The 14,905-nt window shown below is 30.3% G+C and overlaps 1 protein-coding gene across 1 annotated transcript; it reads left to right on the plus strand.

The window, feature by feature from the left end:
- The first annotated feature begins 2,715 nt into the window (after positions 1–2,715).
- On the plus strand, positions 2,716–5,465 carry LOC126740486 (outer dynein arm-docking complex subunit 1). The gene is made up of 10 exons (XM_050446516.1): positions 2,716–2,968; positions 3,021–3,287; positions 3,338–3,531; positions 3,869–4,043; positions 4,097–4,279; positions 4,336–4,486; positions 4,543–4,634; positions 4,687–4,807; positions 4,862–4,965; positions 5,020–5,465. The coding sequence occupies exons 1-10, from the start codon at positions 2,873–2,875 to the stop codon at positions 5,065–5,067; spliced, it is 1,431 nt and encodes a 476-aa protein (XP_050302473.1). The 5' UTR covers positions 2,716–2,872; the 3' UTR covers positions 5,068–5,465.
- Positions 5,466–14,905: the final 9,440 nt, after the last annotated feature.

Genomic DNA, 14,905 nt, shown 5'->3' on the forward strand with positions numbered 1-14,905 from the left:
ATTACAGTTATTCAATAGACAATACTTACACCTATTCCTAGATCAGCGGTTTTTAAGGATTTGGGGGTTATATTCAATACCACTCTATATTTTGTTCCACATATTGTAAGTTATGGTTGATTTTTTTATTTAAAATACAAAGCATTTTAATAATATATCTCCTCTTGAATATACTTTATGGGCAAGTTTTGTTGCCTTTTTATTAGTGTCAGATTCAAGACGCTGAAAATGTACAACGTAAATTTTTAAAATATCTAAGATTGAAGTACGAGAGAGTATATTCGGACATCGTTTGTTTATACCAAATTTTACTCAATAGATTTGCCGTACAATCGCTTAATGACCGACATAAATCAGCTGCAATGTTTATATAAATTGGTAAACAATCTAATCGACTCGCCGGACTTGTTGGGAGTTTCATATTCCAAGAGCTTCATCAAAAAATTCTACTACCTTCTATTCAACCAGGGCCAGAACTAAAATTTTTCTACATTTTCTCATATATCTATATAGGTACTCGTAAGTTTAGAAATTATTGATTCAAAAATTTTACATCATTTCCAGAATGCAATTTAATATCAAAACATATGAAGTGTTCTATTTAAAATAAGTACAAGGTCATATAGAAAAATATATGTCAATTAATCCAACCTAAAATTATACACTGGATATTTGAAGCAATAAGTAATATACCTACTAAAACCCTTACCTCTGTCAAAGAGTTATTTTGATTATAACCACTTGTGAAATTCTTTTGTTGTTCCTCTTGCATAGTTTCTGCCACTGTAGATAACCTCTGAATTACATTTAAGCAACACATTTTCAATTCTCTGCAGTTGTTGAATGTATGTTCCTGTTCAAAGATTGCCTGCGGCACCCATTTGGCGAGTGTGAGCCAATTGCACGACATTTTTTAATACACTTCTTAAAATTTGATAAACATATTTACTTTCCTTAATAATAAATTTGTTATACTTTGTATGGATGCTTACCGTATTTTTGTGTAATAGAGTCAAGGTTTCACTTAGCTGAGCTAATTGTGGTAACGCCATGGAAACAAAGTTTGTTCAATAAATCAGCTTTGTAAAGCTGCAGTCATACTGAACATACTTAATAAACTTATATTCCACAAAAAACAAAATTGCAATAATAAATTAGTTGTGTATTAAAATAACGTCATCTTCGCGTCCCAAGCAAGCGAAGATCAAAGAAAAACTAATTTTCATAACATTTTCTAAAATAAATGTTAAACATGCAATTCTTAGAGTACGTAGTGATAAAATGATAAAGTCCAGTGCAACGATATATTAGAATGGTCACCCGTCAAAACATCAGCATTCCACCTGCCAAACAATGTCATCCCCCTTCAATTTACATTGTTTGAGTAGTAAAATGTAAAGTAAAATGCTGGTGTTTTGACGGGTGACCATTCTAATATATCGTTGCACTGGACTTTACCAAGCATATATTTTGCAAGTTAATTGAGCGATATAAAGAAACTCTTGGATCTCTGGATGGATCTCTCAATCAATAATATATAGCTAGATATCAATTCAGACTGCAGTACCCTATATATAGTGAGTCTGTGCTAGATTTTCAATTAAGGCCTTCTAAGGACCCTGTCTATACTTTTTCAGTGGCTCTTCCCTTGGGTTACTTCCATGATTCAATCCTTCTCCAGTTTTCTGTAGTTTCGTCTTAGGCCCAATCAAACAATTCTTATTTTTGTATTATCTTGCTACTGCATACTACTTCTTGTCTGAAAAATAAATATCCTGAAACTACATTTATCTTTCAAGTTTATAAATCACTTATTCTCCTAAGAGTTTGGGCCTAAAGTTATAATTAATTAAATCCAATCTGACTTACCCAGTGAAGAATTAGGCCTTGCAACTACTTCGAAATTCTTCAGACACAGCCGATTACTGTCGTTTACTGTGAATGCATAATATTTAATCAGTCTAGAGTTTAATGATTCAATCTGTCTCCGTCCTTCTCTTAAGCTCAGTTTCCCATACCTCTCTCTCCTATCTCTTTCACTGAGAAAAACAGTTTTGATCTAATAGTTACCAGCTGTAAGAGAAAGGCTAAGAACAATCACACGTGTTGACTATGTATGTACGTCGAAGACCTGTCAAAATATTGATTGGATTAGGTTTAATACTAAATTGATAGCAATGGATTTGATAGAAAATACTGATGAGCACACTTCGTTCTGTTGAAATGAAATTCTTATATACTTCCTTCTTATGATTAATATCTTCTAAAGACTCTCAGAATAAACCACCATTATTCTAGCTTTCTTCATTTTGAAAACTTGGCATGTAGTCTGCTTGAATGTGGTTTAAGATTAAACAGTAAAAAGCAGTTAAAATATGAATCAAATTCTTTGTATTTTTCATATAATAGCTTTTTCAGCAATTGGTCATTTTCTGTCGTTATCAGGTCTTTGAATACCAGATCTCAATGTACAGTCATGGAATATGTATCCAATCACTTTCAGTAAACGTTCCAATGAAATATTGCAAGAATATTAATGAATAGACAGAAGATTCATCAAATATTTAAGTTTGTTCTATTATTGTAATATAAGGGAAATAAATAGCATTTTATTTGATGATGCCAAAAGTGAACTGATTCTTCTAACATATACGTTTTTCAAATAATTATCTAATTTGATTACATACATTTAATCAAAACTAATATGTTATTTTATAAAACTTATAGATCATGGAAAATTCTAATCAATAATTAACTTAACGTATTTGGTTGCGACGAGTGATATCGATTAAACATCAATTTAAAAATTCAATGGGAAGCATTTATTGTGCAAACGAGAATATTACCATTAACATTAAAACACGCTTGCAAAATGATGAATCAAGTGATGAGATCAGCACCAAATTCATCAACCGAAAAAGAAATGATCGCTATGGCGGAGGAAGAGTTGGCCAGACTACAAAGACAGGTTCTTATAAAAGAATTAAAGAAATATTTTTTAGATTAATTTCTTGTTCTAGTTACGAATAATGGAAGATGACAGAATGGCGTTCTCAGATGAAACCAGTTCAAAACTCGAAAAGCAACGAAGAATTATCGAGCTTCTCCGCAAAGAAAAAGCAAAATTATGTGAAGACATCAACGTTGCTACTTGCAAAAACCAAAAACGTAAAGATAAAAGATTATCCAAAGAGATTTACAAGCTCTTAGAGGTATACGAGGAATATTGTGAAAGGGTTAGGGTGGAAAAGGAGGAAATCGTCGAAATGGACGTTCAAATTAAAAAAGTTTGTTCAATAGAAGGTGGTTTTTTAAGAACTAATGATTTTTGTTGCAGCTTGAGTCTGATATTAAAAATTTACGGCCAAAGAGCTCAGTTACGGAGAACCATTTTCAAACTCGTCTAACTAGCGGACAAAAAACTCTGCAGATTTTGAAAAATCGACTTGATAATATGGTGAAAAAGTTTTGTGCAATTTTGGCTACTAATAAAGAGCTTAGAGAGGAAATTAATCATTTGTTAAAAGAGAGGTAATATATAAGCTTTTTATACCTGCAAGACGCGAAGGTATAAACCTTAAATAACTCTGCATAATTCTTTTGTTTATCTATTTTATTCAAAGTATGAATTCTCTGGATAGAGATCTTCAATCCTGAAAAAAATTTTAAATTTGAAAAAGAAAGAGCACTCATATTTTGCACACGTTGTATGAGGTGAACGTTAGGGAGACTTAGTTAAGCTCCTGTTTTCCCTCATTAGATCTCCTTGGTTACTTGTTTTTATACAGAAAACGCTTATCTTTTATCAAATTCCGTATCCTAGAAGGATTTTGCAAAGGTCTAATGCAATCCTTTCTCCTTACCTTAGGAACCATTTCAATGATGTCTGGGAAAAACTACTAAAAGACATACATTCTGGTAAGAGATACATGGTTGACTTAATAGAACAGGCCACCATAGCTTTCGATCAACGTGAAGAATGGTGTTCAAAGCTCGATGCATTAAAAAAACGAGCTGAAGTGGATTTTGTATTACATTCTGAGGTGAAACTTATTATCACATACATTACATACTAATATATTTTCTTCTACGTTAGGAGATGCGCGAAATTCAACGTAGACTTGACCAATATATGACACTGCGTGAGTTCCTCTGCGTAAAAGGCCAAAAGAGAATATTAAAAGACTTAGAAGAGAAAGAGAGACTGAAGAAGGAAATGCAGCAGCAAAACTTGGAGGATCAACTAGAGGTGTATGAAACTACTCTGAAGAAAATTCAAGTAAGTCTTGAGAAAAACTATTTTGATCACTTTAAAATGAAGCTATTGTTGGAAAGGTTTTTTGTAAAGAAGAAGATGTGGATAGGATCGCAGCTTTGTTTCTTAAGCAAGAGGAAGAGAACTTTGCCCTTTTTAACTACGTGAATGAGTTGAGCCATGAGATTGAATCGTTGACTTACGTTATGGATGAATTGCATGAAAAGATTGGTGAAGAAAAACACGAATATATTTGATATACATTATTCTTAAGTTGAACATTTTAGATGACCAAATTGAACTTAGCAACGAAAGGGCCAAGCAGCGACAATCTACCATTAGTTCGTTGCAAGTTGATTTGGATGAGGCTACCAAAAAGGTTTGTAATTTTATTTTATTTAAATACGATTGATTAATCAAAAGTCTTTTAGGCAGAAGAAGATGAACAAGAAGTACAAAAAGCCGCAGATAACTTACAAAAGGTTCTTAATGGTATTGAAAAAGTTTTTGAAATTGTTAATTGCGATAAAGGACCTATTTTGAAACTACTTGGTGAGTTGTTATACAATTAACCATAGCATCGTGTTTTATTATTGTTAATTTCAGGTGAAAATGCCAGTATTAATTTGTTTAATGTCAAAATTTATTTGGGAACTATTGAGAAGAAATTGTCTGGCATAATAACGGATCTTTATTTTGCTGAAAAATCGGTAAGAAATTTTAAAGTAACTATTTTGATGACTGAGTAATAAAGTTCTTTTCAGATGCTGTCACATCCCAAAAAGATCAAGACTGTTCTTTCTCCTCACTAATTTATAACTTGAATCGTCTATTTATCTGTAGGGAAGTAAATCAATAATTTTTCAAAGATTTAATAGTATTTTAAAATAAAAAAAAATATTGTATTAGCGGCTCAATTTACATACTATGATGATTCCATTGTTGCCAGACTGTTTTTAGGTTAGGTATGATAGGCATTTTAAGTTAAATCACGAGACACATATACTTCAGCAATTATATTGATATACAAAGCTAGTAGTTTGGGTTCGAATCACGACACCTATAAAGCTTGTGAATTGATCTAGTAAGGGCTAAAAAAATTGCAAATTTTGGTCAATATAAATATGGAAATATTGGATAGTTGTACAAAACTTGCAACATCAGAATGACTATTAACATATAGGAGCTTGTAATGTTTACTAGATTAATAAAATTGTAATCTATCATACTTGTCAAAATTATTTCTTAAGAATAAAAAATTATAATTTCAAAAAAATTTTTTTTTACAAAGTAAATCGGTTTTAAGTATTTTTTTAAATCAATTTGAAACATTATTCAAAGTACACCTTGAATATAACAAAGAGGTAATAGATATTTAGCAATACCATATTCATAAGAATTGATATAAAAGAGGAAGGAAAAAAGGACACGTTGCTTTCTATTATTTGTATGCGACTCACATATTAAAAAAAAATCGTTTGGCATTAAAATGGCAGCTTCGACTTCGACAAAATGGTGGAGAGACGCCTTCTTTTGTAGGATGTTCTATTTTCTGTGATCTAATGCCGCAATAATGAGGGCTCATATTATGATCTATGAATGTAACATTTTCTATCAAATGTGCTCCAATGTATGTGTAAAACCAATTTAAAAAAACCAAATAGAATTTTATACGAAAATTCAATAAATATGTATATAGATCAAGATGATCTAGGGGACAACGGTATTAAAAAACAATTAAATTAATATTTTGAAATTGGTTTGAAAAATATTAAATATATATCTGAATTTATTATGGAAACACTGCTGATCATTAATTTATCAAAAACACAAAGTTTTGATAAATTAATTTTCTACATTTGTGAGTAATAGAGTGTACCATCCCTGTTGTTAAAAACAGCTCGACATCTGTGGCATGCTCACATTTCCCAATGCTAACAGATAAGAGATTAAACCAAGAAATATTCTTTTTAGTAGAACGACTGTTTTTTAAGACCTTTCCAGTTATACACCTCTTGAAAGTAGAAATTTCTATTATAGTTTATGCAATTATTTTATTATACCTATTTTTATTTAAAGCCGATAAGTATTTTAGCATACTCGATATACAGAGAAATAATATCCATTTTTTTCATCGAAATCTGCATTACAGGCATTGAACAAGTAATTCATTATAATGTCTAAAATAATATGAGGCATTTTCAAGTTCCGACCCACTAAAAACCTTTTCTCTATGGGAATTCTTAAGGGCAGAACACAGGTTACATGCAAAGTTAATTTTTTAGGGTAAAAGGATAATGTAATGGTCATGTGTTTTGTATTGGTCAAATGTAAATTTCTTGAATAAATACGTACACCAGAAATATTTGGAAAGAATATATTTATTTGTTTAGACTGATTGTATTTATTTGTTTGATTTTTGCTTTTTAGACTGAAGCAAAACAACCCATGCATTTTATAAGTATTTTTTTAAGTTCACTACATTTTTTATGACTGTAAAGTATAATGTTTATCAACAAAAGGTTTTTAGTTTTTATCGCCCTGAGGATGGCCTTAACTCCATTAAATATTTTTTACGTGGCTTATATCGACAAGGTAATCTAACCTTATTAATTATAACTTTCAAAATTTTGGAAAATAAGATAAATATAAAGCGGGCTTACGGCATATCTTTTAGAAGGTACTATCGAGTAATTTGCGAATCGAGAATGCGACACTGCCAGAATTAAAGGCAACATGGCGAGATTTAAAATGCTAACATAATATACTGTAAATTCTCATTTATATCTGAATTATTAAAAATAAAAGAACATTTCCACGAGTTCAACCCACGGAAAACGGTACTAAGATGGAATACGCGGAAGGTACATACAATGGAAAAGATTGTATATTGTTATTATGATTAAATCATTATGAAAATGACTAAGATGATTTATATATTTTTTAATTATTTTTTTGTCGTTTCTCATAGTGAAACAAGACGCCTATCTGTACTCTGCAGTAATAAGCAACTCTAGGTAATAAGACACTTCCGCAGAATCATAGAGTTCTAGCGTCTGACCTATGGCACAGATGTATTTCTTTACCCATATGAGAAGTAGGGGACGTCGGGGTAATTCCATTTTAGAAGTATACATATTGAAAGTGAATCATTAAAAAAAAACTCATCTGTATGTCTCTTTTAACTTAGTTACTGATAAACAATACAACAATCCAAACGCTCCCTTTTCAGACTCATTATGAAAATTGAAGGGATTGTAAAATAAAAATAAGATAAAAAATATCATTTTAAAAAAGTAAAAATAATTCCGAAAACGTTAGTCAATTCTAAAAACAAAATATCTGCTATTAATACTTGAGCACAGTCAAAACGAAAAATACTGATGAATTTGAGGACATGTCACAGTTGCAATTAAACCTATTATTATCTCATAGAAACGTGTCATCTATTTTTCTCCAAGAGACCAAACAAAAACAAAACAAAGGTACAAACACAAAGTCACGGTCTCATCAAATCCATGTAATTTTTTTTTAAAGCTACACGTGTTTCGCTCCTATTGGAACATAGAAGATAAAAGCGAAACACGTGTAGCTTTAAAAAAAAATTACATGGATTTGATGAGACCGTGACTTTATGTTCGTACCTTTGTTTTGCTATTATTATCTCGGCCAATGGATTAATTACCGAACTAATGCTTAGAAAAGCTAAAAGTATAGTTTTCTTAAACTTGAAGCAGCAAAAAATATATTTTTCAGACGGTTCCGTTAGTGGTCGCGGGCATACCGAAATAATTTATACTCAACTTGAATTGAATATTATATTAAAATTATAATAATATATTAAATAATCTTGAACTTAAAATGATTAAATATTTTTTTGGTATTTCATTCGTCTTCTGGTGAAAAAACTGATTCTGAAGTTTCTTAAGATCGTATTCTCAATGAGGAAGCTTTACTGCGATTACTGCTAAATTCCTTAAAATCACTTTAGACCAACGTTTACATTAAAGTGGTTACATCTACTAGTTTGGCATCGTCATCTTAACTTCAGTGTATATTTTGGAAAACCTTCTTAATCTTCAACGTAAATCTTAGGTATGATATACATAGCTCTATTAGTCGAGTTGGAAACTCTCTACGGCAGACTGAGGAGGGCTTGGGCTTTCTACATTATTTAACATTCTTCCTTCTAGAGTAAAATGTTTACCTCTTAATATTTTAAAATATATATTACGAAAATTTTACTAGCAAAATCATTTGAGGAATTTTTAAAGCATGTTTTCTAAGGAATTTTAACTGTACTGTGTAGTATATGTTTAAGTATTTTATATTGTTTTGAATTTAGTCGGCTTTAATATAATAGTATTATTCTATATTTATTTTTTTTTGACCTATGTAAGATCTGAATTAAATTATTGGCATGAATAAATATTATAATAATTTCATAGTTTGGCTCTAGTTTTTCTAGACTCGATTTTAGCCACGTTCAAAAAATTATTGTTAAATTTAAAAATACTATATGTATTATTAAATTAATTACAACTTAATTTATTTTTTTTTGATAATTATTATTCAAAGCTCGTAAAAAAGATGAATATAACACATTTTAATGCATAACTTAATACAGTTTAACGCACGTTCTGTTAAAGGCTTCCTTAAGTTTGCACCCAGACCTCTCTCATATTTTCTTATACCACCAATTAGACGAACAGAGAAATTTTGCTTTAGCGGTATGTGCCTTGATTCTTGCTCCATAATGCCTCTAATGGGAACACCGAGCCCTCACACAACAGTTTTTTAAGATAAACACTTAAATGGTGCCTCTGATGGGATATTAATTTCAGGTTAATCAATTATTTTTTAATACAGTATATATTCACATATTCAGAAAACCTCATATTTAAATCGGGCATTACACCAAGAGCACAAATAGCAAGCTTCATTAGTCTTTTTCTTAAGGTTAACCAAACAGTAAAACCTTACACTTCTGAAAATGTAAACGCGCCTTGAAAGTTTCAATGATCAAGATTACGTAAAAATTTGGCAGGTTCTTTAAAATTTTCTGTTCTAAATGACGGATAAATTTGAGTGTCATCTGCGTAGGAATACATAAGATATTAGATTTTAGGAAGTCAATATTTGTTTTTTAATACTTTGTCGCTCAATATTATTTTGTTATGTTTATAGGCCAAATCGGTCAATAAATGGCACTCGGTTAGTAATTGGGTACTCTACTTTATACATAAGTAAGCCGAAGAATGGCTGCATTTTATATGAGGTCAGATGCTTGACAGTCCATGAGGCGATAGTTTAGCTTTTTTACCACCATCTATATGTCCAGCAGTAGAAGCTTTTTCGGTGTTCTCTCGCTCGGCCAAGCTTTCAAAGCCCTGGTATTAGGCGGGTGGCGGAGCGTTCTAAAGACGTCGTTTTAATGAGAGACCCAATATTTTGGTATAACTTTATGAGACCTAAAAAATATTTTAATTTGCAATATTTTTTACAAAAAATTCTTATATGCCGACTTTTAGTTTTGGTCGAGACAAAAGTTATGCAGCTTAAGCAGGAAAAACCGGTAAGAAATATTTTTTATATTTAAACATTATTTACCAAGGAACTAACTCAGTTAAGGTCGCAATATTTTAACGGGTATAAAGAATAGACATTTTTATTTAATTTAGTAAATCACATTTTTAAAATCTATTATTTTTTATATAAAAAAACATGTTTTTATCTCTCAGTGGCAAAAAAAAAACAAAAAATTTGTTATCCAACAAATTTGTTATTCAACCCGCTATTTCATCATTGCTTTTTGAGATATTTATTTTATCCTTCCACCAAAAACTGCGGAATTTTATTACCTTTATCCTGTATATAATATTGTTTAATCTACGAGTAATAATACCGCCAATAACTAACTTTAAACGGGCCACTGCCTAAAATCGCGCCACGCGCTGCCTCGGCTCGGCGGTGTGAATACGTGGATAATAAGCGATCGAATCATATCTTATCGACGAAATGGTGCTTCTCCAAGAATTAAATGAAAGATCATTTAAAAAGTTTGAAGATATTGCCGATATTGTGGTGAAAAAACTTTTGTTGATATTAAAGGAAAATGAACGATGCCACACAATAACGCTCATATTTTATAGATGTGATATAGAGGACTCTATAAAAGCTTTGGAAAGACAGCATAGGGAAGAAATAAAAGTAGGTACATATGCTATAATTGGCTCAAGAAATGTTCCAAATTATCGAAATTTTTTAAAGTCTACGACGAACAAAATGTCACTAATAAAGTTTATAACACAGCATCTGACTGCTTCTGCGAGAAAGCTACCAGCAAGGAAAGAAATAATAGTTGCAGGAGGTCTTGAAGATAAAAATACTTGTGTAAAGGTATAAATAAAAGTTAACGTGGTTAATCAATGCAAAAGTGCAATATAATTTTTTATTTTAGATATCAAATTCTACGAACATGGAGGACCCTGTTTTACGGTGCAATCATGAAGAGGCAGACACTATAGGTTAATCTTTCACCTTCTTAATGAAAATTATTCGACATCTAAAATTATGATTAAATCTGATGACACTGATATTCTCATATTGTTACTTTATTATTATTGGAATAACGACAACTTAAAATTAAAGGAAATATATATGGAAAAGGGTCACAGCACAAAAGTATTAAACAAAAAAAGATATATTGCAGTTCATACGATTGCGAATACGTTGGGAAAAAAAATATGTGATGGTTTATCCAACTCTTTATGCTTTGACGGACTGTGATACAACGAGTTCCTTTTATAAAATTGGAAAAAATTCTGCTTGGGGCATTTATTTTCGCAATATTAATAAAATTAACTTGAATGAATTTGGAAAGGTTTAGTCAAGCGAAATCTTAGAAAAGGCAAGAACATTTGTCTCGTAAGTATATCACAGGGAAAACTGTCAGAACCTTAATGAGATTAGGTTAAAATTGACGCAAGAAACAAAAAAATCAGCAAAAGAGATTCCGCCAACTGAAGATGCATTTTGTCTACATGTTCAAAGGTATTTACTATATTAATTCTACATTTTTTAATCCTCTAATTGACATATTTTTCTCTTTAAAGTGTTATTTCCAGGTAAAAATTTGGATTCAAAGCCACATTGGTATGTTGAATAAAATGGATCCTACGAATTATGGCTGGGTGCGAGAAAACAATATCCTTGTGCCAAAGTTTTCAAACAAAGCACCTGGTTCTGATGATATCAGGTCATTATTACATCTTTTTTGCAATGAAAAAAATTGCAACACTTATAAATGTGCCTGTAAAAATGAAGGAATATTTTGCACCCCCGAGTGTAAATGTAACATGAACTGTCAAAATGCAGCTAATGAAACAGATAATATGGACAATGATCCGTTTGAAGATTAGGTAATTTTAGGCTGATTTTATAATAATTTGAGCTTTACTAATTTTTTATATTTTTGTTGCAGTATTGTTATCGATCCAGACTAGACTGTTTTTGGATGGCCCTTGTTTCCTCCTGTGCTGGTTGGTTTTAAAAATATATGTTTGCGTTCCAAGTTTTATTCTAATATTTCTTACAGAGTTAGAAAAACATAAATACCTAAATTCAAATATTATTAAAACATTGAGATATTGAAAATATTTGGAAATTACATTTTTGGACTTAATTTTTTGTTTTTTTGACGTAACTTTTGTCTCGACCAAAACTAAAAGTCGGCATATACAGGGTGTCCAAGATAAGGATCCTAAGCATGGGGATCTTGGTACCTGTTAGAGATACAGCTTCGGTTAAATTAGGAAAAAGTTGTGCACTTTGAAGCGTATTTACATGCCGTTGAGAAACTTCAAAAATTCCCATGGTCTGCTGAGATATTTGGAAAAAACGGAAATTTGCCAATATCGATTTTATTTTTTCCTGGCTTTATTTTAAAAGATATAAAAAAACTATTGACATTTTCTCATTGACACTTTTGATGTAGTACGTGATGGCGCTTTTAAATTTTATATCCGACGTTTCGTTTTCGAGAAACCATCCTCAACTTTATTTTTTTATATAGCGCGAAAAGAAAGTACACCCTGTATCTGATTCCATTTTTTATTACAAATTCAATGATGTATCACATGTCACATTTTTTTTGTTAGTTGAAAGGAAAAATGCAAATTTTCTATTTTTTTAGCATATTTTTTAAGTAAGCTTTGGAAACAAATGCTTTGACGTATGTAAATACCTGTTACCGAGTCTGTCACATTTTTCTTAATATCTATTTAGAGACTGATGAAGCTAAATGAAGCATTGATTTGCATTGTACATTGTACTACTTATAAATAAAAAAATTTAACCAGTAATAGACAAATGTTTTATGATTTTTCTAACGATATGCAACAAATAATGAATACATTTTAAAAATAACGAAAAAAGCAAATTTATTAACGCATTTTATAAATTTAATTTAAAACAGGTGTTCAAACAGGTTTCCGTTATTTTCTAGACATAAGTATGATCTTCTTACAGTAGCAGTTCAAACATCACGCAATATCTCTGTCGTAATACTTTGAAAAGCAGCCGACACACATTCTCGTAACTCCTGCTCAGTTCCAAAAAAATGTTGATAGACTCGGTTTTTAATAAATCCCCAAAGTAAGAAGTCCAAAGGGGTTAAGTCCGGGGATCGCGCTGGCCACGACACTTCACTGGAGGTTCCAATCCACTTTTCAGGAAAACGCTGCGAAAGGTACTGTCGAACTTGCCCAGAATTATGTGCAGGAGCCCCGTCTTGTTAAAACCAACAGCTATTGACTTGTGCCAGAGGTAAATCATCTAAGCAGTCTTCTAAATCATTTTGCAATAAATTAAGATATCGTTTTGCTGTTAATGAATAATGGTAAATAAATGGACCTAGTATTTTGGTTCTTAAAGTTCCACACCACATAAAAATTTAAACCCAAAACGTTGTTGATGTCTAGATATTTTCTTAACACGCGGATTTTGTTGGACCCAGTAATGACAGACGCCACTAAAAAGCATCCGATTCCCGATCTCCGACTGTCCCATTCGGATATTTAAATATTATGTGAATGGCGGGCAACCAACAAAAGAGCAATGTTTGCTGCTAGAAGCAACGGTTTCTGGCAATAAAAATAATTAATGGAATAATAATTTAATTAAAATAAAAAATAGCGTTTCTGGAATAATAATAATTATTGATTCTTTAAATAAATTAAATATAAATAAAGGATGCAAACAAGAAAATTGAATTATTAATTTTATACATAATACCCTAATGTAAATGTAAGTATCAAAAAAATGCAGTTTGGTTGAACGATCCAATGGAATGGAAATTGAATTTTTTTTTTAATAAATATTTTAAAAAATTTCCTTGGGCGTACATGGATTTATTTGATTTTGGATATTATTTAAAATTACTATAGTTTATTTTTGAGAAAGTGTTATTTGAAATATTTATTTTTCTACTACCTTATAAGAACATTTTTAATTTTTTTTATTTGACTATATCTTGCTTATTACATTAAATTGTGCGTATTAATAAGAATGAAAGTAGAAAATGAAGTACTGTAGGAGCGGTGTCATTTCCTCACTGTGGATGCTTTTGCTAGATTAAACTTCACCCACTTAAGGAAATTATGCACTTTGCTCCCTTTTGTTATACAAATAACTATTATTTTTTTAAGTTCTCTATATGTGGACATATCAAAAGGAAAAGCCCAACTTAAACAATAGGGTATTGTATATTTAGAAAAAATAAATAAATGGAAAACAAAATTTATTAAATATTGTAGTATTGTACTTTAATTTTAATCTTAAATATATATAAATGTTATTAATCTCTTTAAAATAAGTACCTATTTTTTTAAATAACTTTTATACCTAGGTAGAGAGCTAATTTTGGTAAGTGAAAACACAATGGATTTAATTAGTTATACTGTTATATAAATGTATCATATATTAAAAGTTTTATTTTATAAATGCTGCAAAAACATGTATAATGTATATGACTGATTTGAAAAGAAACTTAATTATTTTATGCTAAAATACTAATTTACAATTCGCAGTTTCCATTAATACTCATAAGAAGAAACTGCAAAAAACTTATGAGATAGGTAATGTTTTTTTAAATATTTGCCTAAAACTTACATAAAAAATTATAATACACATATACATACATATATACTTAAACCTATAAAAATATACCTACTATTATATAAAAAAAATACTGATAAATAGAAAAAAAATATACAATTAATTATTTTTATTTACTGCTCCTTCTTCTTCTTTGATGGAAAATAAACTTGTTTGTCCATTTTTTGTTTACTTGTATTTGTCTTATTTATCTGTTCCATCATTGATGTCAGTTGTCTCATGCACCTAGACATTTACAGGTATATGTTAATATATCTTATATAATTTTATAAAAAGATAACTTACTTATCATAAGTTTCATCATTTAAAGATCTTAAAAAGTTTGATACACTTTCAATTTCAATTTCTCTTGTTGATTGCTTATTGTGAATCGTTGTACTGCTTCTTGTTGATTTTCAGTAATCTTCTCATTAACAAACGTTTCAATTTCTAGACTATGGCTAGCTTCAATATTATTGGAAGAACATTCCCCCA

The sequence above is a fragment of the Anthonomus grandis genome, chromosome 9, assembly GCF_022605725.1.
Source record: "Anthonomus grandis grandis chromosome 9, icAntGran1.3, whole genome shotgun sequence".
Lineage (NCBI taxonomy): Eukaryota > Metazoa > Arthropoda > Insecta > Coleoptera > Curculionidae > Anthonomus > Anthonomus grandis.